The sequence below is a fragment of the Pinus tabuliformis genome, chromosome 4_2, assembly GCF_031772625.1.
Source record: "Pinus tabuliformis cultivar Carrire ecotype Pingquan chromosome 4_2, CPIR1, whole genome shotgun sequence".
Lineage (NCBI taxonomy): Eukaryota > Viridiplantae > Streptophyta > Pinopsida > Pinales > Pinaceae > Pinus > Pinus tabuliformis.
Window position 1 is genome coordinate 612,473,819 of NC_142304.1, and position 24,953 is coordinate 612,498,771.

The window sequence follows — 24,953 nt, forward strand, 5'->3', positions numbered from 1 at the left end:
CAAAGTTTGGTTGGTAGCAAAAGGTTATTCCCAGGTGCTAGGAATTGATTTTGGTGATATTTTTTCTCTTGTTGCCAAGGTAGCTTCTATTAGATTACTTTCACCTTTTGCTGCTGCTTTTGATTTTGAGGTGGAACAGATGGAAGTGAAGACAAAATTTCTTTACGGGGATCTTGGAGAGGAGATTTACATGAAGTGATCTAAAGGCTTTGAGGTGAAGGGTAAGAAAGAACTGCTATGCAAGTTAAAGAAGTCTTTGTATGGGTTAAAACAGTCACCAAGGATGTGGTATCAGAAATTTGATACATTTATATGGGGACATGGCTTCAACAAAAGCAAAGAATATCACTGTGTGTATTTTAAATTAATTGGTGACCGTGTTATTTATTTGGTCTTGTATGTGGATGATATGTCGCTAGTTGGAAATGACAAAGAAATTATCCAGGATTTGAAGATCCAATTGTCCTCAAAATTCGACATGAAAGATCTTGGTGTTGCAAACTATATTTTGGGCATGGAAATTAAAAGAGATCAAGAAAAGAGGAAGCTCTGGTTAAACCAGAGGAAGTATGTTGAGACAATATTGCATAGTTTAATATGCAGATAGTAAACTGGTGAAGGTTCTTATTCCTGTAGGTGTAAAGTTATTTGTGAACAGTGTCCCAAGACACAACAAGAGGAAGAGGATATGTCCTATGTTCCATGCAAGTGCAGTCGGTAGCCTGATGTATGCAATGGTCTGTACTAGAGCAGACATTGCACATACAGTGGGAGTATTGAGCAGGTTTACGTCAAAACCAAGGAAGGAGCATTGGACAACAGTGAAGTAGGTTTTTAGGTATTTGCGTGGCACTAGTGATTATGGTTTATGCTACCAAGGAAGACAAGGATTGGATAGAGTTTTGGATATCCGTGGCTTTGTTGATGCAGACTGGGTTAGAGATTTGGATCAAAGAAGATCTACAAGTGGGTATGTGTTTAACCTATTTGGAGGTGCTACTAATTGTTTTTCAATTCCTGAAAAACCTTCTGCAAACCCTTCTGGGCAAAGGGAACCCCCTGCGGGGTGTCATATATGCGATGAGTATCATCAGACGAGAGATTTTCCACATAAATCTGGAGTTAAGAAACTCTTTAAGAGTTCAAAAACCTCAGCAGTATTGACTGATCCGTTTTCAAACCCGGGAACCAAACTGGTTGCTAATCAAAATGCTTCCCGATCCCAAGTGCTTATGTTGTCTATCTCAAAGCAGCAAAATAATGCTTTGACAAGGAATAAAGATTATGGGAATCCATAGCTGTCCAATAACAAGGCTAATGAACAACCTAGTAATTCGACAACAACTTTGACCGAAGTTGTGCCACCCATCATTCCTGAACCAATGATAAAGTTGCCAAAGGGAGTAGTACACAAATCGAAATTTAATCCTCGTGCCAAATTAGCATAGAATTATAATATAGTAGAGGACCTGGCCCAATCACCGTCCGCTATGTCGACACTTGAGCTACCACAAAATTGCCTCTCCGAAAAGCAGGATCCATTATCAGTAATAGGTGGGATTGACCCAACGGATTCCAATCTTGTATCCTTTAATCACAAAGGATATGACTCTCAGTTACCAGCTCAACTAGATTTCCTTATTCAAGTGAAAGCCCTCAACAAAACTGTTCATCGAACAATTATTCATGAGGGGGCATCTACATGTATTATGTCGATGAGTTGCAGGAAAAATTTACGCTCACCACCCTTGTCGCGATTGTCAACGATGTTAAAATCATTTGATGGACAATCATACACTCCATACGAGATTTTAAGTAACTTGCAAGTTGAACAAGGGGGAAAAACAGTAGAAATATATGTTGAAGTAATCGACGGAAACCTCGATTACAACATCCTACTGGGAAGACCCTGGATATATGCCATGGCCGCAGTTGTTTCGACCTACTTCAGGAAGATTGCATTTCCCTTCCAAGGAGGAATTTCAATCGTCGAACAACAAACATTTCTCCCCAACAATTCAAAAGTTACGGGAAACATTCCAATGGTCCATAGAAGTAATCATTCACTTCAAAATACCGGAGTAGGTCTCCTAAAAGACCCTGCCTTAATGGGTACTTTTTCCCTACCGCCTCCGAGTAGTCTGGCGGAAGTGGCCAGAGTGGAAACCTGCAATATGAAATATTCTATATCTAATGGATTCGGAAGATTCCTAAACATTTTTTCAGCATGGATCATCGCCATTTTAGAAATATTGTAGCAATCAATTTTCTTGGCCTGGGGGGCAAACCCAAATTAATGCTCATCGAGTGTTTGGATAGATAGGTCTAAGGAATATGGTACCTCTTCAGATCCTTGGTCGCATGTACATTCTACAGACAAAGGAATCATTCAGTCAATGATGTTAGGAGAGGCACCATGGGAAGATCACCACCATCGTTCCCATCTCCCGGATTACAACGAAGATTATTCCAATAACCTTAATCATCCTTCAGTTTTTGATTTTCTATCAAACACTGTAAATACGGTGGATTATGAGGATAGTTCTTTTACTATGTCAACCTCATTAAAAAATGAAATGACTCCCTTTCCAAATCAAGTATTTGATTACGATCTCATAAAATCAAAGTCGAGACTTTCAAAGATCTCGAAAGTAAACCTTCATTCCAACCACCGAGTTGAATGCAATGAAGCTTGGGGGGAATGCACCTCGATTTGCGTTATTATGCTGGGGGCATGCAAACTTATCACGAGCAGTGTTACCGTAGCGTTCAATCTCGTTAAAAAATAAACCTGCCACGAGCAGTGTTACCGCAGGGTTAAAGCTCGTTAAAAAATAAAACCGCATCAAGCAGTTTTAGCACATAGTTCAAGCTCGTTAAAAAATAAACATAAGTCATGAGAAAATGTTTCTCCCCGCGTTTAAGCTCATTAAAAAATGAACTATTTCCAGGTAAATAACCATTGTGAATGTAGTACTTCAGCCTTTAAAGCCTTGGTCATGTTATCATCATCACCTCCACTTTGTATTGGTTGATCATTCACCTCCATTTGATTGTTTACCCCTTTTGAGGAATAGTTGCGAAGAGTGATCCCACTAGCCATCCTTGTAACACTGCCATGATTGGAAAATTCCAAACCTTACCTGAAATCAGCTACTACCCAATTTTATCACTCGTTCCTCAAAAGATGAGTCTCCTTTAACCTCTTTTCAACTGACTCGTAAAATATGAAAAGATTGCCAAGCCATTGGCCTCTCTAGCTCGTTAAAGGGACCGGAAGTGCTATCCCTCCTTTAGATTTTAATCTTTTTGGACCTGAGGTATTATTACACAAAAAGATTGAGCGCTTGTTTTGTTTGGCTCGTTAAAAGTATCGAAAATTCATCCCTTCTGTATTGTTTTATAACTTTTCGGACTTAAGGGATTAGATGACGAAAAGGAATTTTGGAGTTTGCTTTACATCCCTTTTCAGACTCTCTAAAATTGAAAAGGACCGAGTTATCTTTGTCGTTAAACTCGTTAAAACCTAATAGCGACAAACTTGTCCATAGCAGACAAGAACGAGTTTCACTATCGCTAGGCTCGTTAAAACATAGTGATGGGTTTGTCCGAAGGAAAAATTATAGAACAAGCATATGTTATCTTCCTCAAGCTTGACAAAAATAAAGAGGTACTAGTCAGCAATGACTAGGGAAAAATTGGGAAGAAAACTTGAAGAAACTTTGTTGGTAGCAAGTCGCTCTTGAACATGACACTTTCACTCCACATCCAAGTCAGGTTGGGTTGTTTCATTCACCGGTCACATCACCATGGTCCCATCACACCATCCACATTTGGGGTTAATGCTACCAATCCGTCACGTCAGTGTCGCCGATATGTTCAAGAGAAGTCATTCAGAGAATTCACCTGTGTCTCACCCACTACAATATTTATGCTCCATTCTTTCATGACCACCACCCTGAACCTTATATCACCAGATCGTTTTCACCTCCATTAAAATCATTTGCTCCGTTCCGTGTCATTGATGTGGGATTCATTAAGGCCCTCTTATGATGGATCGCTTCTTGTTGAAATCAGCTCATTATCCAAGAAGTCGATCTAGGAACACCCCGTTCAGTACTTTGAAGCTTGCATCCCTCAATGGCATGTTTCTCACTTCCGGCGACAGGTTTACATCAATGACCTTCGACCGAAGGATTTTGTGTGGTGTTCAACGCCAAGTCCTTTATTCACACGATGTGAATTATACTGCAGTACCTTGAGGGTCATTATCATTATCGTTGATTCCTCTCGCGCCTGCTAACATCTTACATCATTGGTTGGTAATCAGGCGATGTCTTTCCATGTTCGACTCGAGAACATCTCTCACATGGATACTTTTTCGAGTGAAGATCGAATGAGATTGAAGACCACGGATCTATTTTCATCCATCCGGGTTGCGATATGTATTCAGGGAAATAAAGACATCAAATGTACATCGTTGCTGCACAGATAATCATCCAATCAAAGGGATGATTGCTCTACCAGAATCATCAGTCTACACTCAAACGATTGTCTATCCTATGTACATGAAAATGAATTTATAAAGCTGAGCATGGGAACGCCTGCCTCAGCTAGGTCATGAAAATATTATGAAGATAATGTATTGTATTTTATCTTATTACAAGTCTCCTCCCAGCTTGAAAGAACTTCGGATCCTCATAATAAAGCATTTCACCCGACATCAAAAAGATTAACGACCTCATGCTTTAGGGGGCAACTATGAGAGACATTTTTGGGCACTGCAACCCCAAGCATAAAATGTCCATAAACCAAGGGCTCCTAAGTCCCTAAAAGTGTTGTTCCAACCCCTAAAAGAACAAGGTCAACTAATTACAGCATCTCCTAGAAGTTCTCCATGAAAAACTACTCAGAACTGGTCAGAACTGGATCATTTCACTTGCTCCATGGCCAGGGTGCGATGCATCTCACCTTGTACACACGGGAAGTGCGTTGCATTTCAAAAAGCCCTTCTACGGGGTGTGATGGATGAGAAAAGACAATTGGCAGAGACAGTTTGCGAGGTGGATGATCATGGAATCTTCCAGAAACTTCTCCTGTGACACTTGCCTCTCAGAATCGCCCAAGGATGAGTAAGAGATCAATGAGATCTCCAAGTGGAATCAAGAACTATCAGAGAGAAGACACTAATAAAAAACCCAGAGCTGACTCACACCTCTGAAAATATCTATATATAGATCTCTCATCCTAGAGATCCAGGAGGTGGGAGGCTGGAATTTTGCATCTTGTAAGGAATTGTTGTTAGTTTCTTGAGGCAACATCATAGTGTTGGGTGATCTAAGATTTGCATGAGGTGAAGAAGGGCTTACTTGCTGAGAGGATGATGCTGGGTTAGAACAACTGGTTGTAACTCCCTTGGCTCTTTCTTGATTATCAATAAAAGCTATTCAAGTTTTCCTCCATACTCTTGTGTCATTTATGTTTTATGCATTTGTATGGTCAATTTACATCTGATCCTAGATTGTTTATGATTATAGATCCATGTTCTTGTATAGTGTTATGCTACTTTGATTCTACAGGTACTCTGTGAAGCTGGGTGTACAAGGAAGCAAGTGGCAAAGGACTATCAGAAGAGAGAGGAATCGAACTAGGAGCCAAGCGCAAGACAGAGGTTGGTCTCCTCTATTCTTCTCTCATCTATCTTTCATAAAGGAAAAACGAAGGTAGCTTTACTTTGTTTGTTTCTAAGGTAGCTACCACACCTTAGTGGGATAAGCAGTCCTGTATAGACACTTTTCCCTGTAACAATAATGATGGCCCTTACATCATGGTGTCCTAACGTTGTGTCATCGCTTTCGCTATTGGTCCCTTTCATGATACCATGGTTTGCGATGTATCTCCTCTTGATTGTGATGACCTTCTACATGGCATTCCTTATCAAACTCAACGCCAAGCTATCTATCACACCCGCACTAATCAGTATCACCTTCAGTGAGATGGTCGGACATGCTTCCTCACCTCTTCTCTGCTAAAGACTCCTACTTTCCTTTAAAAGAATGAGGCCATTCACCAAGACATTCTTAAGAAATGCATCTCTCTGTGTCTGGTGTGCTTTATCGAACTTGATAATACTACCGACCCAGTTCCATAGGACATGGCCCCTTTAATATTTGAGTTCACTGATGTCCTTGAGCCTCCCATAGGCCTCCCTCCTCCTTGTCCTATTGAGCATACCATCGATCTCATCCTTGGATCATCTTTACCCAATGCCCCCTCCTATCGCCTTACTCATGAGGCTCAGGGGATTGAACACCAACTCCAGGAGTTATTGTAGTTGGGCCATAACGAGCCACAGTCGTCTCTTTGTGCCTCTCATGCCTTAATCATTCTGAAGAAGTAGGGGTAGATCAATGAATGGTGCCTTGTGACTGACTACTAGGCCCTCAACAAAGCCACTGTAAAAAACCGGTACTCTTTGCCCTGGATAGATGACCTGCTAGACCACTTGCATGGGGCTAGACTACTAGGCCCTCAACTATAGCACCTATGACAAGGAATTCTACAGTCTGGCATAGGATTTGAACCAATGGCACCATTACATCGTAGGAAAGGAAATTCTCTTGCATATAGACCATCATCTGCTTATTTTCATTAAATCCCAATCTAAGTTGTAGGAAAAACACCACCTATATTCAACAGGAGGGACTTCCTATGAACTTGCGCGAACATAATGCCATTTGAGTTGTTGTTTGTTGCTTCTCCAAGATAACCACTTTTGCCTTGCAGACCACTAAGTTGGTTTTCACCCATGTCATGCCGCATTTTGGCCTACCCACCAACATCATTTCTAATCAGGATTCCAGGTTACTTAGCATCTTTTGGAAGACTCTTTGGTCCCTCTAGGGTTATCACTGTTGTTTTCCAACATCCTTTTAGCCCCAGTTTGATGGGAAAACAAAAGTAGTTAATTGTACTTTGGTCCACGCCCTACATAAGTACTTTTCTAAGAATTGACAATGGGTGGGGTGCTCAGGAGATCACGCCTCAGACTTACTATTTCAAGTTCTTCAAATGGAATATGATTATATACATTGGAAGTTGGTCTTTCATCACCTTCATCACCATATTATACATTCCTAATCCTTGTCTCTTTGTCTAAGAGACTTCTTCTCTCCATTTATTTCCTTCAGTGTTCTCTACATTTCCCTCCCCCCTCTTCCTTTTCTCTTCCTCTTGTTCTCTGACACGCCTTACCCTATTGGTTTGGGTGGGAAAGGTTCCATTGGTTTCTCCTAACCTCCCTCTATAACCCAATTGACACAATCATATATATATATGGAAACTATCATTATATTCTTAATAAGGAATATATGTGTTCTCCCCTCAACAAAGTATTCATTTTCAACAACAAGAATCTAACCATTACATCAAAATTCGTACTACTATTTTGTATAAATTGAATGGATGAAGAAAATCCCAATCATTTCTCCCAACCACTAAAAATATACTAAAGAAACAAACACAATATAATCATATTATTAAACCATTATTAATTTATTTTAAAAATTAACTCTATTATTTATTATCTCTTCTTATTTAAATCATCTCACCTTTTTTGGATAATAAATAGTGAACTTTTACCTTCTCTAATTTCTACCATACTTAAAGTATCGGATAAAAACAAATTTTCTAATGTTATGGATAATTTTTTATAAATTATACATAATTACGGTCGGAAGGAGGTGGCCGACACACGCACACGTTTTACATACATTCCCACCACTATTAATATGCATGCAAAGCGGCAAAGGCACTCCTCGGTCATCGATTTTCATTTTAATTATCCTCGCAGTTTCAGTTGGCTAGTCAGAATTCGGCACAGAAAGAAAGCAATCATTAGTTGACTCTTTGCGACTCTAGAAATGGAAGGACAACGACAAGAAAGAGGACGACGGGACGTAGTAAGGCAATATATAGAATTAAGAACTGAAATAGGCGAGATTATAAGAGAAATGGCGGAGATTATAAGAGCTGAAATAGGGGAGATTATAAGAGAAATAGGGGAGATTATAAGAGCTCAAATAGGGGAGATTATAAGAGAAATGGCGGAGCTTGAGGAACGGTGGCAGGATCTTAATCTTCAACCTGAAGATAGAAGAGCACAAAGTGAGGGAGTAGATGTGAGAATACTTCGAGGAAATGCAGGTGGAGTTGGAGCGAAGAATAACAGAATTGGGTGAACGATGTGAACGTTTTCCTCAGCAACTTCCATAACGGGGTTTGTCGTCACGTTCCAGCTACCTCGCATAACGTTTACAGAGGAGAATACCAATAATGATTTTTGCGGAATTTGTAATGAAAATTTTCTGTTTGGAGATGTGGGACGTCACCTGCCATGCGGTGACAGGTGCCACCAGACATGCATCTTGCCATGGGGGCGTCCAACTTGTCCATCATGCCAAAGACAGATAGGCCAGGCCCTGCAACAATTAATGTTACCAGTTACTCGAAATCTGGTACGTCCCACTGCTATTGCTATTTCAATTTGCCACGATGATTTTCGACTTTGGGAGGAAGCTGGTCGATTCCATTGCGGTCACATATTCCACCAAATTTGCATTGCACGATGGATAACAACAGCCAACACCTGTCCCGTCTGCCGCACAGAATTTCAATAGTACTCATTAATAGCATTAGAAGTGGTTGTTGACATTTCCTTTCTGATTTAAATTGTATTTGTCTTTTAAATGTTTATATGCAAATAGTTAAAGGTGTTGGTAAGATTTTTGGTTTCGAATCCACCTTTCTACACATTACAATGGTTCAATGAATTAAACAATAAATTAAAATATATATAAAAATAGTTAGTTATTTTTATCTATCAATATATAATTAAAATAAAAATAATTTAATATATAATTAAAATAAAATAAAAAAAAATTTAAAATAATAAAATAATTTTAATTTTTCTATTAATTAAAGAAGTGTAGATTTTTTGTTTTATTTGATTGATCTTTTATTTTCTTATTTTTATTGTTTATTGTTTACGGTTATTGCGTGAATGCTTTATATATTTTAGAATTAAATATTATATATGTTTTATAATTATTATGAAACATATATAATTAGCCTATGTACTAGATATTGCAAGGGAAGGCATAAATGTAAATGGTCATTGAAAATAAGAATTAATAAAGGCATGTTTTGCAATATTCACAACAAGAACCTACATTGCAATAATCTACAAAATAAGTAGTTATGCACACACCTTTGAAATGATCAAAAAAGATTCTTCAAACTCTATAATGGCAAGTGATTCCCTATAATCTAAAGTGGTTTCCAAGTTCCCCAAGTATAACGATAAAATTAATTTAACAGAATAACAAGCATCAACCTGTCAAGAAAACATCATTCCCAACAAAAATTTGTATTCCACAAACAAAATAGAGGCAAATAGATATTGAAAAAAATTGAGATTGTGAGTCAAGGACTACACACTCAACTTGGTGTGATCAAAAGAGATTGCCCTAGAACTTATATGGTTACCAAGTTCTCTATGCACTGTGCTTCAACAATGCCACCACCAGCATTTCCGCTAAATAATGGAATTGTAGATGAAGGAAGAAATTAATATTTAAGAAGATAATAATTTAATCAAGCCAATAAAGAAAAACTCTATAAAATCTGATATTCCTACGTTAGATTCCAGTGTCCTTATCACAGTGGATAAAGGCTTCGTGCATATAGCATTCCATCTCATCCAGCATGTAATTATTAGCACACCTCATAATATTATGGAAACCTAATTTATCACACATGTGACCAGTTATCTTAGGCAGTTCCAAACTACCTGATTGAGTATAGTCATCACTATTTTTAAAATCTCTTTTTAACACAATACCAGTAATGATGCACAACCCAAGAAGATAACTGTGCTTTCCATAACAAAATTACAACATTAACCAGTTTTACTACTCTTTAACTGTGTGCTCTATTAATCAAAATGACATCAATCAACAATGCGCTCCACTTCAACCTCACCCGCATATCCAAGGAATGATGATCAAATGTTTCACCCCATAAAATTAGGTGAAGGAAGTGGATGATTCAATTGGGCATATCTATTGGTGATTTCGATTAAAATGATTTACTTTTCACTATTTTCATGTAACATTAAAAAGTATTGAAAAATATGTAATGTCACATTACAAAATATTAAAAAAATGTGTTGTCTAATATATATTGTTTATGCTGAAGATATGTGTAAGGTTACTTTAAAAAAAATTAAATAAAAAATGTGTTGGGTAATATTAACATACTCAATTTTGAAAATGATATCTATACAATTTAAAAAGAGATGGATTAGCTTATTCACCAAATAACAAAGAAAATTATGTGCAGGAAGTGGATGGTTCAATTGGTCTTGTCTTGTAATAATATCCACGTAAATTTCAGGTTGCTTTCATGTTTTTTTTTGTAGGAAGGCAAACTCAACCACTGTTTATTAGGTGGGGGTGGTCATAAATATTGGGTAACATATAATATTGTAATATTATATTTGTACAATTAATGTAAATGTGTTCCTTTTATAAATTTAATTAATAAGTTAAGAAAAATTAATATTTACAAGGTGACAAGATTTTTAATCATGAATATTTACCAATACTGTGGGCCAATACCCACAAGAGAAAGATAGAGAGAGAGAGGGAAGAAAATTATAATCTCATGGGCTACTACCATGGTTTATCAATACCATGAGCCATCTAGACTTTGGATTATTATATTATGGATCCAGACTTGGGAAAAATTTAAAGCTTTGGAAATGGGAGAGGTTCTTGTAAGTTAGACAGGAAGGCTAAGTGCCCCATTTTCAAATCAGATATGGAGAGAGTGTGTATGTTTTGGGGGTGAGAAGCAGAGACAAGGGGAGATAAAGATATAGATGGGGTGGGGGAAGGGGTATAAGAGAGAGGCAAAGAGAGAGAGGGAGGAGGAGGGATAGATGGGATATAGAGATATAAATGGAGGGGACAGAAAAAGATTATCTTACCATGTTAAAATAAAACCTGCAAATCTGAAATTAAGTTTGTTAAAGGTTTTTTAAGTTTCTTTAATTTATGGATAAATGTTCTATTAAAAGCTAATATTTATGGAATATGATATAAGGTCAATAAAGTTAAAAAGTTCCAAAACAAACATTTGTCCGTTAGAATAACGTTTCAGATTCGAATTCCCACTCACAGGGGTCGCTGACATGGGGGGGTTGCTGACATGGGGGGCGGCCTCAATCTCTTTAATAGCTAAATTATTTTTAATGGTCTATGAGATGGCCGCAAGGCAACTAAAGAGATAAGTTGACAGACATCCCAGCGTAAAAAGATTTCCTTAGTGGTGACGTGACTTGGCCGTCCTAGTAAAGGTTGTTGCTTCACCTTATAATAATGTGTTCGATTCCTTAATTTTATTCAATGTTTTATGTATATATATAATTCTATGAATATGATAAAATTGTATTCTGCACATACATTTGTTGATGTATTCGGATAAAACTGTATCACATCTCGTTAAATTTCCCATAATAACAAAATTTCTCATAATAACAAAAATCCAAAAATATTGGTACAGGCGATGCTCTCCCAACTGGTGGTCTACTGGGGCCACCTCTTCCTCCTTCCAGCCTCCGTCATCAAGAAGATGAAGTCCATTGCTGCTAACTTCTTATGGGGAGGTCGATTGTATCAGGCTAAATTTCACCTGGTGAAGATGGATTTAATCTCTAGACCAAAAAAGATCGGTGGATGGGGTCTTCTCAACATGAAGTTTCTGCGGTTTGTGTCCCTTGCTCGCAGATTCATATTGGTACAGGCGGTGCTCTCCCAACTGGCGGTCTACTTGGGCCACCTCTTCCTCCTTCCAGCCTCCGTCATCAAGAAGATGAAGTCCATTGCTGCTAACTTCTTATGGGGAGGTAGATCGTATCAGGCTAAATTTCACATGGTGAAGATGGATTTAATCTCTAGACCAAAAAAGATCGGTGGATGGGGCCTTCTCAACATGAAGTTCTTTGGAAAAGCGCTTATCTGCAAATCTCTACACAGGGCCATATTTTGGAAACAGTCCGTGGAGCACTCTCATCAACCAAAAGTATCTAAAAGGCAGAAACTTGGCATTCTGGTTCAGATGGTCTTCTCTCGGCATCAGGAATGGCTCCCCCATTTGGCACAGTTTCAGAAAGCTCCAATCGTTTTTTTTGAAGAATTTAAAATGGTCAATTTTCTCTGGCTCATGTGTCCTCATTGGCATAGATCCTACTCTATATAACTTAGAATCCATGATACCACCGGTTTTACTCTCCTTTTTCCACTCTAGGGGTCTTTTCACCTGGAACAATCTTATAGACTCTTGGTCCTCTCTTCAACCTATCTGGAAAAACGACCTCCAATTAGCCATCCCTCCCCCTCTCCGCCCTCTTTGGCTCTCTTTCACCCAAAGATTCTCTCACCGTGGGATCCTTCAACTGGGCACGAAGGACGAACTGATCTGGTCCCCCATAAACAAAATCCCTCCCATCTCTGTCCGATATCTCTACTCTGTCCTCTCAGCTGATATCCCTCCCTCCCCTTCTATCTTTCCCGTCATCCTCTGGAAAGCGCCCTGCCCTCTCAAACCTATCCTTTTTTCTTGGCTTCTATTCTCCAACAAGAACCTCTCCTGGGAAGTTCTACAAAAGAAAGGATGGCACGGTTTGTCTCGGGGAGGCAGAAACGAACTACCATATGTTCTTTCAATGCGCTGCCTCCTCTGCTATCTAGTATGAGCTCTCCTTGATTTATGTTTTCCCTCACCGGTGTTTCTCTTCTGTTCAGGAAGCTTTCTCATGGTGGGGCTCTCAATGCCCCAACTGGCATGCTCTCTTCATTCTAACTTGCTGGCACATCTGGAAGTGGAGGAATGGTCGGATTTTTCAGGGATGCGTTTTGCCGCTGGACTCCATATTGTCTACTATTCTGGGGTCTATGCCGCTGGACTGAGCTGGCCCTCTATCTCTTATGTTTTCTTCTGATATGTTCTGCATATGTTTCCAGCTATTCTGTGTTAATATGCGCATGTCTCTATCATGCTACTTACCAGATCTCTTTTGCTACCTTCTGATCAACATATCCAGAATTTTTTGGGATCTTTTTTTTCCCATACACATTGATCTGCTTACTGTTTCCGCTCATGTGGCTGAGGCCCTTTCTCACTATGTATACTTAATCATTTTATGCTCTTAATATAATCTATACTGTTTTTCTCTCTGAAAAAAGAAATCTTGTTACTATGTTAATCAACATTTCATACCAGAAAATAATTACATTTCAACGTTAATTTTTTCTGTAATGTGTACACAATCTATATGCCAAAAAGACCAAAAACGTAATTTGATGTTTTCCTTAATTCATACTGTTTTGCTTCTTTAATTTCACCAATCGGCCAGCTCCCACAAGGCTTACTAATACTGACATTAGAGAGACCATCTGCCATCCAATTGGGTTTACCGAAGCCATGGCAACAAGAAAAGAAATCAAAACTGTCCATCCCAACAGAACAAAATGAATGAATGTATTTTTAGCAAATAGAATTGTGTTTTTTTTCAGAGAAGCAAATAGATGTGTGTTACTTCATCATTGGGAAGGTTGCATTACAAAATTCTTAAATTTTAGAAATTGTTTTTATTGAGGCATAAAAAGATTTTGTTGTTAGTTTAAAAAAATATTGAAATTTGTTTCTGAATATAAAAATTTGGTGTAATTAGGAATTTTGAATATTAAAATTACTTTAAAAAATATTTAAAATAATTTGTTTATTTTTTTCAGACATTTGTCTATATCATTTCTAGAGAGACACATTAAATTGTTTATTAGGAAACCATAATTCCTATATTTTATATTATTTTATAAAAACAATATTTTACAATAATAATGTGACACTATATACAAATTTACTTTTATCTCAGATTAGAACAATTTACTCAATTATTACCTCAAAACCAGATTAAAACAATTTACTCAATTATTACCTCTTACCTCAAAACCCCCTGTCTGTAATAGTGCTCACAAGAATATTTAGAAGGTGTCAATGTCATCTATTTTTGCAATAGAAACCTTTTCATATACATTTCATCTTTATCCTCTTGGGTGTCTCTATGCCTCAGTGTTGCAGTCTTTTGCACATATGTTACCGCCTCTAGAACATAATTGAATAGTTGTTCTTCTTCAAATAATTTTGAACCTGTGCAAGGAGGCGCATATTTAGAGAGTCGAAGTCTCTTCTCTCTTTTCGCAATACAAGCTATATTGGGTATATCTATTCCTTTGTGCTAAGTCCTCCTCTTGGGCATCTCTATCCGTTACCTCGCCGTCTCTCGTACATCTCGGCCACCCTTCAAACTTGACCTTCCAAAGGCTTTTCGCTTATGCTTCTCCTTCATCTTGAATGCCGTCATTTTTCTTATATGAATGCCGTCAACTCCCATTCCTTTGGCGTATACCCTACACTGGTCACGGTGTAATGAGTTAAGCTTTTCATTTTGTTACCGTATTTAAATTTATATTTAATTTGTAAAGTTGTGTTTGTTGGGCTAAAAGTCTGATTTCTGAGTTAAGACCTAAGACGCAGAGGTATAGGTATTTGGGAGGAGTTTCAAGGTTTTTTTTTTTTTTTTTTAATTTTGTTTATCTTGAATAAGTTGATGAGTCAGCTCGCATTTATAAATAGCAGTTAGTGTGACTTGTTTCTATTTTGGGTTTAACAACTAAGTTATCACAGGTTTTCTCACCTGCAAAAAGAAATAGGTCTAGAGTAACTGATTTTGGTTAGCTAAGAGTTTATGTTCTTTGGATGTAAGGAAACATGTTAAAATTTGGAGGCATTTAACAAGAGTGAAATAATTAATTCCTCTTTAAATAACAATGATGACTCAACCTAAATTAACATACAACTGTCCCATCACCTATTTAACAACTAAATTATCATAAACTCTCCCGGGATTAGGAAAAAACATATGAACGGCCCGCCCGTAATTCAAGGGTACCCCCACAAGCAGTGGACCACATTATTTCGTTTGCGTCGGGCCATACGTTTTCAGGCCATCCACCACATGAAATCTTGTAGGCCAACCGTCCAGCAGATCACCGCCATCTAGTTTTTCCATAAGGTTACACCATTAGATAAGTCAAACGGGCAATAGAAGCGCACCATAACCACTAACCGACCCCTCAGGCTTGCTGTCCGATTTAATGAAGCTTGGGAAAAATATCTGATGCCACTTATTTACTGGAATTTGTCTTCCCGAAGGTTCTGCAAAATTCAGAATTGAAACAGACATTTTATCGATATTCGATTTTGGTAGAAGGCTGGAGTTAAGCTTGCCGCCTCCAAACTGCCATACTATTCCATTCTCTAGGCGACCTTCCCATACGATATTCCTCCGTCGTGCGTTGACTTTGCCATCTTTTATTACATCTCTGTTTCTTTTAGATTGCATCGATTTTACTGTTCTTTACCTCCAACGTCTATTTCTGTATTCTGGAATAACACGTTTATTTCTGTATTCTGGAATAACACGTTTATTTCTCTATTATGGAATAATAATTCAATTTCTTTAATTCAGTTATCAATATTTTAACCTACACAAAGAATTGAGATGAGTAATACTTCGAATTGAATAAGTAAGACTTAGAATTGAAATGTGTGCACAACTAAGTATTTTTTAAAATTTATATATATATATATATATATATATATATATATATATATATATATAAAAGAAGTATTATTCTTATTTGTATGTTTTTTATTTTTATTTATTTTTATGATGTTAGATATCATTTTGGGATTCAACTATGTTAGGTAAGTCATTTATCTATGATCATTCTTGAGAGGTAGTCATAATTAATTAATTTCTGATGATTTTTGAATAGTTCACTTAGCACTCATTGCATCAAGTGATACTCAAAAATGAAATGTTAGATGTATTAATACTTATGTATATTCATAAAATAGATTCTTAATTTTTTTTAATTCATATAATTGTATCAATATTAGCATGTTCATATAAATGAAATTCTTTTTAAATATTATTAAACATTAACTCATAACACTATTATAACACTTAATCAGTGATATATTTCATTTTGTTAAAATTAAAATGATTATAAAAACTAATTAAGTTATCATTTTATTATTATTATTATTATTATAAAACAAAATTAATATAGAAGTTAAACATGCATATGTTTTAATCAACATGAATCAGATTATTAATTATGGAGATTTATCCTTACTTTACAATAGAAATTTCTTATCAATACTATATTTCAAAATACCATAAACACTTGTTCGTATGACATTTTTTTAATTCATTAATTTAATTAAAATAGGAAAAATATATAATTGTTTTAGAGATAAATATCACTCTTCTAATTAAGTGGTTAATTAAGTGGTTAATATTAGAATAGAATTACTCATTTTTAAATATTACTATCAATATTCTAATATTTCTTCCATTATAAATGCGCGCCCTCTCCAAACTGTTCTTGTTCTTTAACGATGCCATATTCTTCCGTCTTCCTTTCCCCTCTCTCTGTATATATACCTTGTACCAGAAAAAGTCCGCTTATTGACTGCAGTCGAACTATCATCATCCTCTCGTCTTTGCAACACTGTTGTGATCTGAGTTTGAATCTCCGACCCGTCTCTCAATCATGACTGAGCTGCCACTAAGAAAACGCGGCAGTGAGCCCGAGCTTCTGGTGGATTCCACTGATGTCCTGGAGCCGAAACGCTTCCACGGAGAAAAAACAGAGCTGTTTCTTCAGCTACTGCAATTAGATCAATCCTTGGCACATGAGGATGAGGAAGAAGAATTCGCTCCCAGTGAGGAACTCGTAAAAGGAGTTGTGAGAAGCCTAGAGGAAGAGATTGTAGCGACATGTTCCACTTCATACCCTTCCTCCAACTCTGGGGATAATTCTGCGGGCTCCAATATTTATAGTGGTCATGAAGGTCAAAGCCGAGATTCAGACTGGGGTGTTGATCTGTGTTATCTCGTGGAGGATTCAGACGACGAGCTTGGCATTCCCCCAGTCCCCGATATGGGCATGAAAGAAGCATGTCCATCTTCGAAGGAAACGTCGGAGAGTTTGCGCGAGAACCCGGATCTTAAATATCTTTGTGAAAACTGGCACTTGGATAACGACTTTGAAGACTACCAGCAATTTGCATTGTATAATAATGACTGGGATGCTATTCAGCTTGACGATTATATGAACGGAAATGTTTTCGGCCAGGCTATGTTATTCGATGCACAATTTGCTGCCGCATGGAGACTGTAAACTGATGATGGCAAATTTGATTCCTTGAATTGTTTGGCAAATTATGCAACTCAAATACTTTAGCATTGCCTAAATTTGGTAATTTGACATTAGGACCTTTCAGATTATTCTAATAGGACCTTTCAGGTTATTCTAATAGGATAAGTCATCAGAAGTTTTTCCTCCAATTTAAAGACAAAATCTGTGGAGAGAAATTTATTCCTAAAATCTGATTTAGTTTTGTTACAGGTTGTGCAGGTTTTCTTTCCCATACCCATTTCAGTGATTTTATTCCAAGGAAACCAATGTCAGTTCTGGCCTTTAATTTATGGATCAACGGCTCTATTAAAGGCGGATAATTATTGAATAGCGCATAAGGTCAATAAACTTAAAATGGTGGAGAACAAACCTTTTCCCACTAGAATAAAGTTTCAGTTTCGAATTACGCATTTCCGCTTGCAGGCATCCATGACATGGGCGATGACCCCAACCTCTTTAGGTTAAATGGACACGAAAAGGAAAGCAACCAAATCTTGTCTTAATTTTTTAATAACCAAATTATTTTTAATGGTCTATGTGTTGGTTGCAAGGCAACTAAGGAATGCATTTACTGATACATTTACAGACATCTTAAAAAGGTTTCATTAATGGTTTCACCTTATGATAATGTGTTCGATTCTTTAAATTTTTTATATATATTTCCTTAATTTTATTTATGAATATATAAATTACATTTTACACATACATTGGAAGACGTATTCATATAAAATTCTATCACATGTATGATACTCCTCATATTAACAACTGTCCAAAAATATAAATATCATCGTATTATTTAATCAACATTTCATATAAGAAAGAAATTACATTCCAACCTGAGAGTGTTTTTTGTAATGTGTCTAAAAACTCTATATTAAAAAAAAAATGATTTGAAGTTGCTCTCGTAAATGTGGATATTTCTTCCATATAACTATGAAAATTTATAATCTTTTGCTTCTTTATTTTCGGCAATCAACCAGCTCTCATAAGACTTTTTAATACCCATGTTAGAGAGTTTGCATCCAATTGGGTTCCTGGAAGACATGTTCATTTTGGCACTTTTTAATACCCATGTTAGAGAGTTTGCATCCAATTGGGTTCCTGGAAGACATGTTCATTTTGGCCTCTTTCTGCATCCAGAGTATGAAAATTTATAATCTTTTGCTTCTTTATTTTCGGCAATCAACCAGCTCTCATAAGACTTTCTAATACCCATGTTAGAGAGTTTGCATCCAATTGGGTTCCTGGAAGACATGTTCATTTTGGCCTCTTTCTACATCCAGAGTCTCGGTGGTGCAACTCGGAAATTCGGTACTGAAACTCGTTCTTTTGCACCCAAAATCTTGATCCTACAACTCATCTTTACACCCAAAATCTTGATCCTACAACTCATCTTTACACCCAAAATCTTGATCCTACAACTCATCTTTACACCCAGTGTTAGTCCAACAACTCGTCTTTCTTTATGACCGATATGTTTTTCCTCAACAAAAACTTGTGCTTAGGATAATCTTTTCTTTTATTTTTTACTTGCTTCACACTTTTTTTTCCACTGGAAAAATCGTAATCTTTCATTATCTTTCTTTATAACTGAAAAATTACATGTAGTAGATGCCTTTCGCCATATGCTTTGTTGGCCCTTAGCCATCTCTGTGAGCCATAATAAAAAGTGGTGCTCAGTTTTGTCAAAAAGATGCATATATCATCCTTCACCACTTAGGGTGTTCAGTTTTTTATCTGATAAAATATAAACATAGTTGCAATTTACAATAATTAACATTCACCACGCAAGGTGATGTCCTTTCTCTAAGGTCTAGAGATAAAAACAAAATAACATATTATAATAAATATATACATATGTATAGTCTGTGCATGATCACCAAAAACCAACTCAAAAATTAGGGACTCTCTGCCCTATGATAAGTCTGATCATTATATGGCTCGTGATAGTATAGGTACTCATTTGTACCCCTTTGTTCCTGTATCATCCACTCTCCTCGAGGAAGTATCGTGGCCTCCTTGGAAAGCCCGTCAGCATTGCAGTTATGTTCCCTGTAAATGTGTTGTCAAGAAATAGAATTAAACTGAGCTTTGAACATATTCACTTCACTTCATCCAGAATATTACTGAGAGTGCATGCATGACAAACAGTAATATTATTGAACCAATTAACAATGATTTTTGAGTCTCCATAAATGTTAAGATCCATGCAATCATGACCAAGTGAGAAATGCAGCAGATGTCGAAGTGTGATAAGTTCTGTGAAGTTATTTATCCCATGTCCAAGCCCCATCTTAACCTTAAAGTAGTGCTGATCAGTAAGGTATAAAATGAAACCACCTCCACATCCTTGGTTCTGCATCACCGTAAAAGAAGGCCCAGGGAGTATTTTTATCTATGGGAGAAGGGGCATGTGGTCTCCTAGGCCGAGGTCTGGTGGGATCAGGCAGATCGTGGAAGGCAGATATAATCTGGGCTGAGATATGCGTCCATCTAGCTGCTCTGTAATAAAAAATAATCCTCTTTCAAGCCAGCCAGATGTGCCAGCATATAAGTAGAGGAAGGCATAGCTATTTTGTACCTCGATGCAAATTGCACCAATTTTCCCAAGCTCGGAAAATATTTTCACCCTCCCATTTTCTACACAGTTGAATCGAGGAGGAGACAATCTACCATAGATTGCTCTGAGTTTCACATTGAAGAAATAAGTGTTCTGTCGATTCAGAAGATTGTTTGCATAAGACACACCAGTGAGGGCCTTGGAATGAACGATGTGATAGTCATTCCCCTGTGGGGACCTTGTTTCTGAGAAAACACCAAAAGAACAGTCTTGTTCTCGGGGGAGAACCAAGCTTCCAGATGCTCTTCCACCACTCAGGTGTCTGCTTAGGATGTTCGTGCGATATGAGACTGAGATAGCTAGCCTTTGGGGTATATATTCCATTCTCTTCTAGGCACCAAACATGTTCATCAGGTGCCTCTTTAATCCTGATGTGAGATTCACTCAAAGCATTTATATAATCTTGCTACTCCCAATGCCATTCAGGAGGAATATCAAGCTGTTGGGCAGATTTCCATCCTTGAGAGAAAATGGTGGTGTTCGCCTCATCAGCTATGTGTGCAAAGACTGTTATATCTTGTAAATTGAGGTGTTGGATGAGATCTCTCAGTAGCTAGAATCTTCCTCCCCCCTCAGTCCATGGATCGTGTCCTATGCGAGCTTTTGAGCCATCATTTATTCTCCAAACTGGATTATTTTTTATGCTAGGCACGGAATGAAAAAGAGCTTTCCAAACTGATGATGTACCTGTTCTTGGCCAGCTAGGCATGCAAACCCAATCCATGATTGGGAGAGGCCAAATGTACTTGTAATAGGAGATAGAGGTCCATACATTTTGCCCTGTCAATAATATCCAACCCATTTTTGTAGCCAGGGCTTGTGCAAATAGAGCTAGGTCTTTTAGGCCCCAACCTCCTCATTTTTTGGGCAAAGCAATCTTGGGCCAACTGACCCAAGCAAAACTCTTTTTATCTTGTTGACCATTCCAAAGGTATCTAGTACATATTTGTTGAAGACGGGTAAGGATATTCTTGGGAATCCATGCTAAAGCCATCCAGAAAAGAGTAGTGGCCTCGAGAACAAATTTAATGAGCACCAATCTGCCTACTCTCGATAAGTATTTATGACACCAATTTGAGAGGTTGTCTTCCAACTTGGTAACCAACTAGACCCAGTTTGCTATTTTTTGACTGAGGAGCTTGATCCAAAATCCGAGGTATTTGAAACCATGATCACGGGGGAGGATACAATAAGGAAAGTGGTGTTGAGCAAACCGCGACTCATGGATGGAAGTAAGGGCTAATGTAATGGTGGATTTCCCTTGATTAGCCTGCATGCCAGTAGCCTTTGAGAAGAGGGAAAGGACATTTGAGAAGGTGATAGAGTCTCTAATGCTTCCATCAAGGAAAATGAGGACATCATCCAGAAAAAGGAGATGTGTAAGATAGAAAAAATCATTTATTTTGAGGCCACAGAGTCTGCCATCTCTTTTATCTTGTGCAAGTAATCTGCTGAGCCCATCCATGACTATTAGAAAGAGTAAGGGGGAGAGGCAGTGGCCTTGTCTAAGGCCACGCTTAGCATGAAAAAATGGGAGGCAGATCCGTTGATGAGGACACTGAAAGTTGGAGTGGAGATGCAAGCCATAATCCAAGTGATGAAAACATGGTGGAAGCCAAGGTGGATAAGAGGCATCTTGATGTAGAACCAACTAACTCGATCAAATGCTTTTTCCAGGTTGATCTTTAGGATGATTCCTTTTAGTCTTTTGGTCCGGATCAAATGAATGGCCTCCTGGGCCGTACCAATGGCTTCGTGAATCTGTCTATGCTCAAGGAAAGAAAAATATTCGGGGGCTATATGGCGAGAGAGGATGGGCCGGATATGGTTTGCAATGATTTTAGCAATGATCTTATACAGGAATTGCAAAGGGAGATGGGCCTAAAGTCAATGAAAGAGGAGGGGGAATCAGATTTTGGAATAAGGGCAATGAAGGTGGTATTGACAGTGTTGTATAAGGTGCCATAGTTTTTTCACTCTTCCACAACTTTTAACATATCATCCCCCAAGAGATCATAGAAAGCAAGATAAAATTCGATCGACCATCCACCTGGTCCATGACTTTTGTCTTTTTTGAACCATTTCAAAGTCCCTTCAAGCTCGCCAGGAGTAACAAGAGAGTTTAGCTCTTCTGCCTCATCATCATTTCCAAAATGAGGGAAATGACCAGCAACATTGATGATGTCAGTGAGATTAGACCCAGGTGGGGATTTAAAAAGTTGCTTGAAGTGAGAGGTGCCAAGGTGGGAAAGTTTATTGAAGGAGTTTGCTACTTGCCCATCAAGTAGGGGTAGGTTCCAAATGGTGTTAGAAACTTTTCTACCTTTAGCATAGTTCTGGGTATTATCATCTCCCGCTTGTAACCAGATAGCCCTACACTTGAGTCTCCATGATTCCTCTCTCTCCTTCAGTATCCTTTCCTTTTGATTTTCTAGCTCAATCAGGTGAACTTTTTCATTTGCAGATGTAAACCCTAGGTTGCGGTCATCTGACAGTGCACACAATTCTATCTCAATTTGAGTTAAGGTGAAGGCCTCCCTCTGATTTTTCTCTTTGGCCCAGGTAATGGAGAGGTGATTGAGCTGGGTCAGGTTATGACAGAAACCCTTTGCTAAAGATTCATGTCTCGCAATGGGATTAGCTTTCCAAAAATCCGAGACTAGATTGATGAATCCAGGGTCTTGTAGCCAAACATGATTAAATCTGAAGGGAAGTTTGGGTTTTGGATGGGGGCCAAGGATTTCAAGGTATATGGGAGAGTGATCCGAGATACCCCCAGAACCCACCCATTGTTTGAAGTGATGCAGCTGATTCATGAGGGGAACCTTTATCAAAAAATGATCTAACCTCCTGGCAAGAGCTGCTTCTTCCACCCTTCTGTTTCTCCAAGTGGGGAGTGGCTTATTCATGGGAACATCCGCAAAGTTATGCTGTTCCAAAAGGTTCGTCATGAAACCTGATAATGTGTCCACTTTAGCTTGATATCTCCATGATTCCCCAAAACCGATGGAGAAATTGAGATCACCCCCGAGAATTATGTGGTCTGAAGATACGATCGAGAGATGAGTAGATGTTGTCAAACATTCTCTCTCTGTTGACATGGATCATATATATTGATAACCTTAAGATTCATGCCAAGCTCTGCCGATAAGATAACCAATCCTATAAACATAGATCCTCCCTAGGATGCTAACACTTTGATTGTGCGAGGATTGTGCCCTATGGCTAAACCCCCCGATCGCCCCATAGAATCAATGGCATAAAATTTTCATCCAGGATTAAGGGAGGTTAGTGTTTTGGAGATACTTTCAGCCTCACCCAGGGATTCTTGTAGCATGATGATATCAATAGGATCGACTTCAAATAACTAGCGCACGACTAGTTTTTTGGAGGCACTAGCCATGCCTTTGTAATTAAATGAGAGCTTTTCATGGGGGAACCCTGCTCGGGTTGTTGAGTGCTCTAAGTACCCCTTCCAAAGTGGATTGTATACCAGAGGAAACCTCTGCCCCATCCCTTTGAATGGATTTTGAAAGATGAGATTTCCTCCCTCTGGATGAATGGATGACAGAACCAGGAAGGGTGAGATCCAATCCTGAAAGGAGAGTGGGATGACCATCAAGGTGTGAATGGGAGCGAAGGTTGTAATTATGGTATGGATCATCCCATCTGTGGATGGAGAGGATGAGATGGACGACTAGGGAGGTATGGATGGAGTAGTGGTGGCGATGGTGGGAGGTGTAAGTGCAAGAGAATAGTGAACTACAGAAGTATTGATGGTAGATGTATCAAGAGAAGAGCTGCAAGAGAATGAGAAAGGGTGACAGGACAGAGGAATACCAGAAATTTTTGTGGCCTCGACAGCTGCATGAGCTCTTGTTAAGGGAGGCAATGACGCTTTGCACTCTCCTGCTGCTGTCCTCAGAGTGCTTTTGTGAACAGATGCCTGGGGTGCCGATACAGGAGTGCAGGTCTGAGAAGTTGTAGCTGACCCCATTGGTGCAGGTGGTGCATCTGGAGGATCCTCTGTTTTTTTTATTAGTGGGCAATCCTTGAAGATGTGCCCCACTTTGTGACATATTCTGTAGCGAAATGGGACTCCTTCGTAGTCCATGATCTGCACCGGAGAGTATTCCCCCCATTAAAGAGTGATTTTCTCTTCCAACCTTCACGCGTGTCCAGGTGGACCAGAATGTGAGCTAGGGTTCGATTCTGGATTGAACGAAAGTCTTATCATGGTCCAGGTATGTGCCGAGGACATTTTCGATTCTGACGAAGACCTCCTCACACTAGTACTGCAGAGGGATTCTAGGAAAATGTACCCATAGAGATCCTGCACCAATCTGCTCCCACTCCAGGTCAAAAAGGGGGCTCCATCTCTTGAGGAGGACCAGAGCCATCTCAATATGGAAATACCTAGCAAGAACCAAGTCTATGTAATTTTATTTGGCGAAATGAAGAGTCAACCGGCCCCTAAGTAGTACCTGCACCTCTGGCAGATCTTTGAGCATGCTCCCCCAGATTTCTCACACCCACAGGGTTAGTCTATCCGCTGAGTATGCCCTGCCTCAGACGTGTCCAACCAACATAGTACTTGTCATATAAACAACGTCCCCAATAGTAGTACCTTCGCCAAATCGAATGGTGATGTCCCTTGTGGTTTCCTTCACACACTTAGTTTTCCGCTTCCCTGTTTGTGGTGTTGATGGGTGGTCCGTTAATGGGTCTGGTGAGATATCCCCTTCCTGAGGTAGTTGGGCAACTGATTTGACCTTTATCGTAGGCATTTCAAAACAGCCCGACAGAGAATTTGTTAAGATGAGAGGGTTTTGGCCGCAAGATGCTGGGGTTTCCTCAGGCTGTGCCAGAAACAGAGTTAAGCTCAACAGATGAAGGTGGATTATCAGAGGGTTCAGCTCGAAAGAGGGCGATGGCGGCGA

General features: G+C 38.6%; 2 protein-coding genes across 2 annotated transcripts; one reads left to right on the plus strand and one right to left on the minus strand.

Annotated features, from left to right (window-relative positions):
- Nucleotides 1-16,745: 16,745 nt before the first annotated feature.
- Nucleotides 16,746-17,375, plus strand: LOC149170795 (uncharacterized). Its single transcript, XM_089427357.1, has one exon. It carries the CDS (start codon nucleotides 16,746-16,748, stop codon nucleotides 17,373-17,375), a length of 630 nt encoding a protein of 209 aa, XP_089283483.1.
- Nucleotides 17,376-21,986: 4,611 nt separating this feature from the next.
- Nucleotides 21,987-22,964, minus strand: LOC149170796 (uncharacterized). The gene has a single exon (XM_089425729.1). The coding sequence runs from the start codon at nucleotides 22,962-22,964 to the stop codon at nucleotides 21,987-21,989; it is 978 nt and encodes a 325-aa protein (XP_089281855.1).
- Between the last annotated feature and the right edge of the window lie 1,989 nt (nucleotides 22,965-24,953).

Coding starts and splice junctions, on each gene's coding strand:
- LOC149170795 (XM_089427357.1), top strand. CDS start 16,746: ATGACTGAGCTGCCACTAAGAAAACGCGGCAGTGAGCCCGAGCTTCTG.
- LOC149170796 (XM_089425729.1), bottom strand. CDS start 22,964: ATGACGAACCTTTTGGAACAGCATAACTTTGCGGATGTTCCCATGAAT.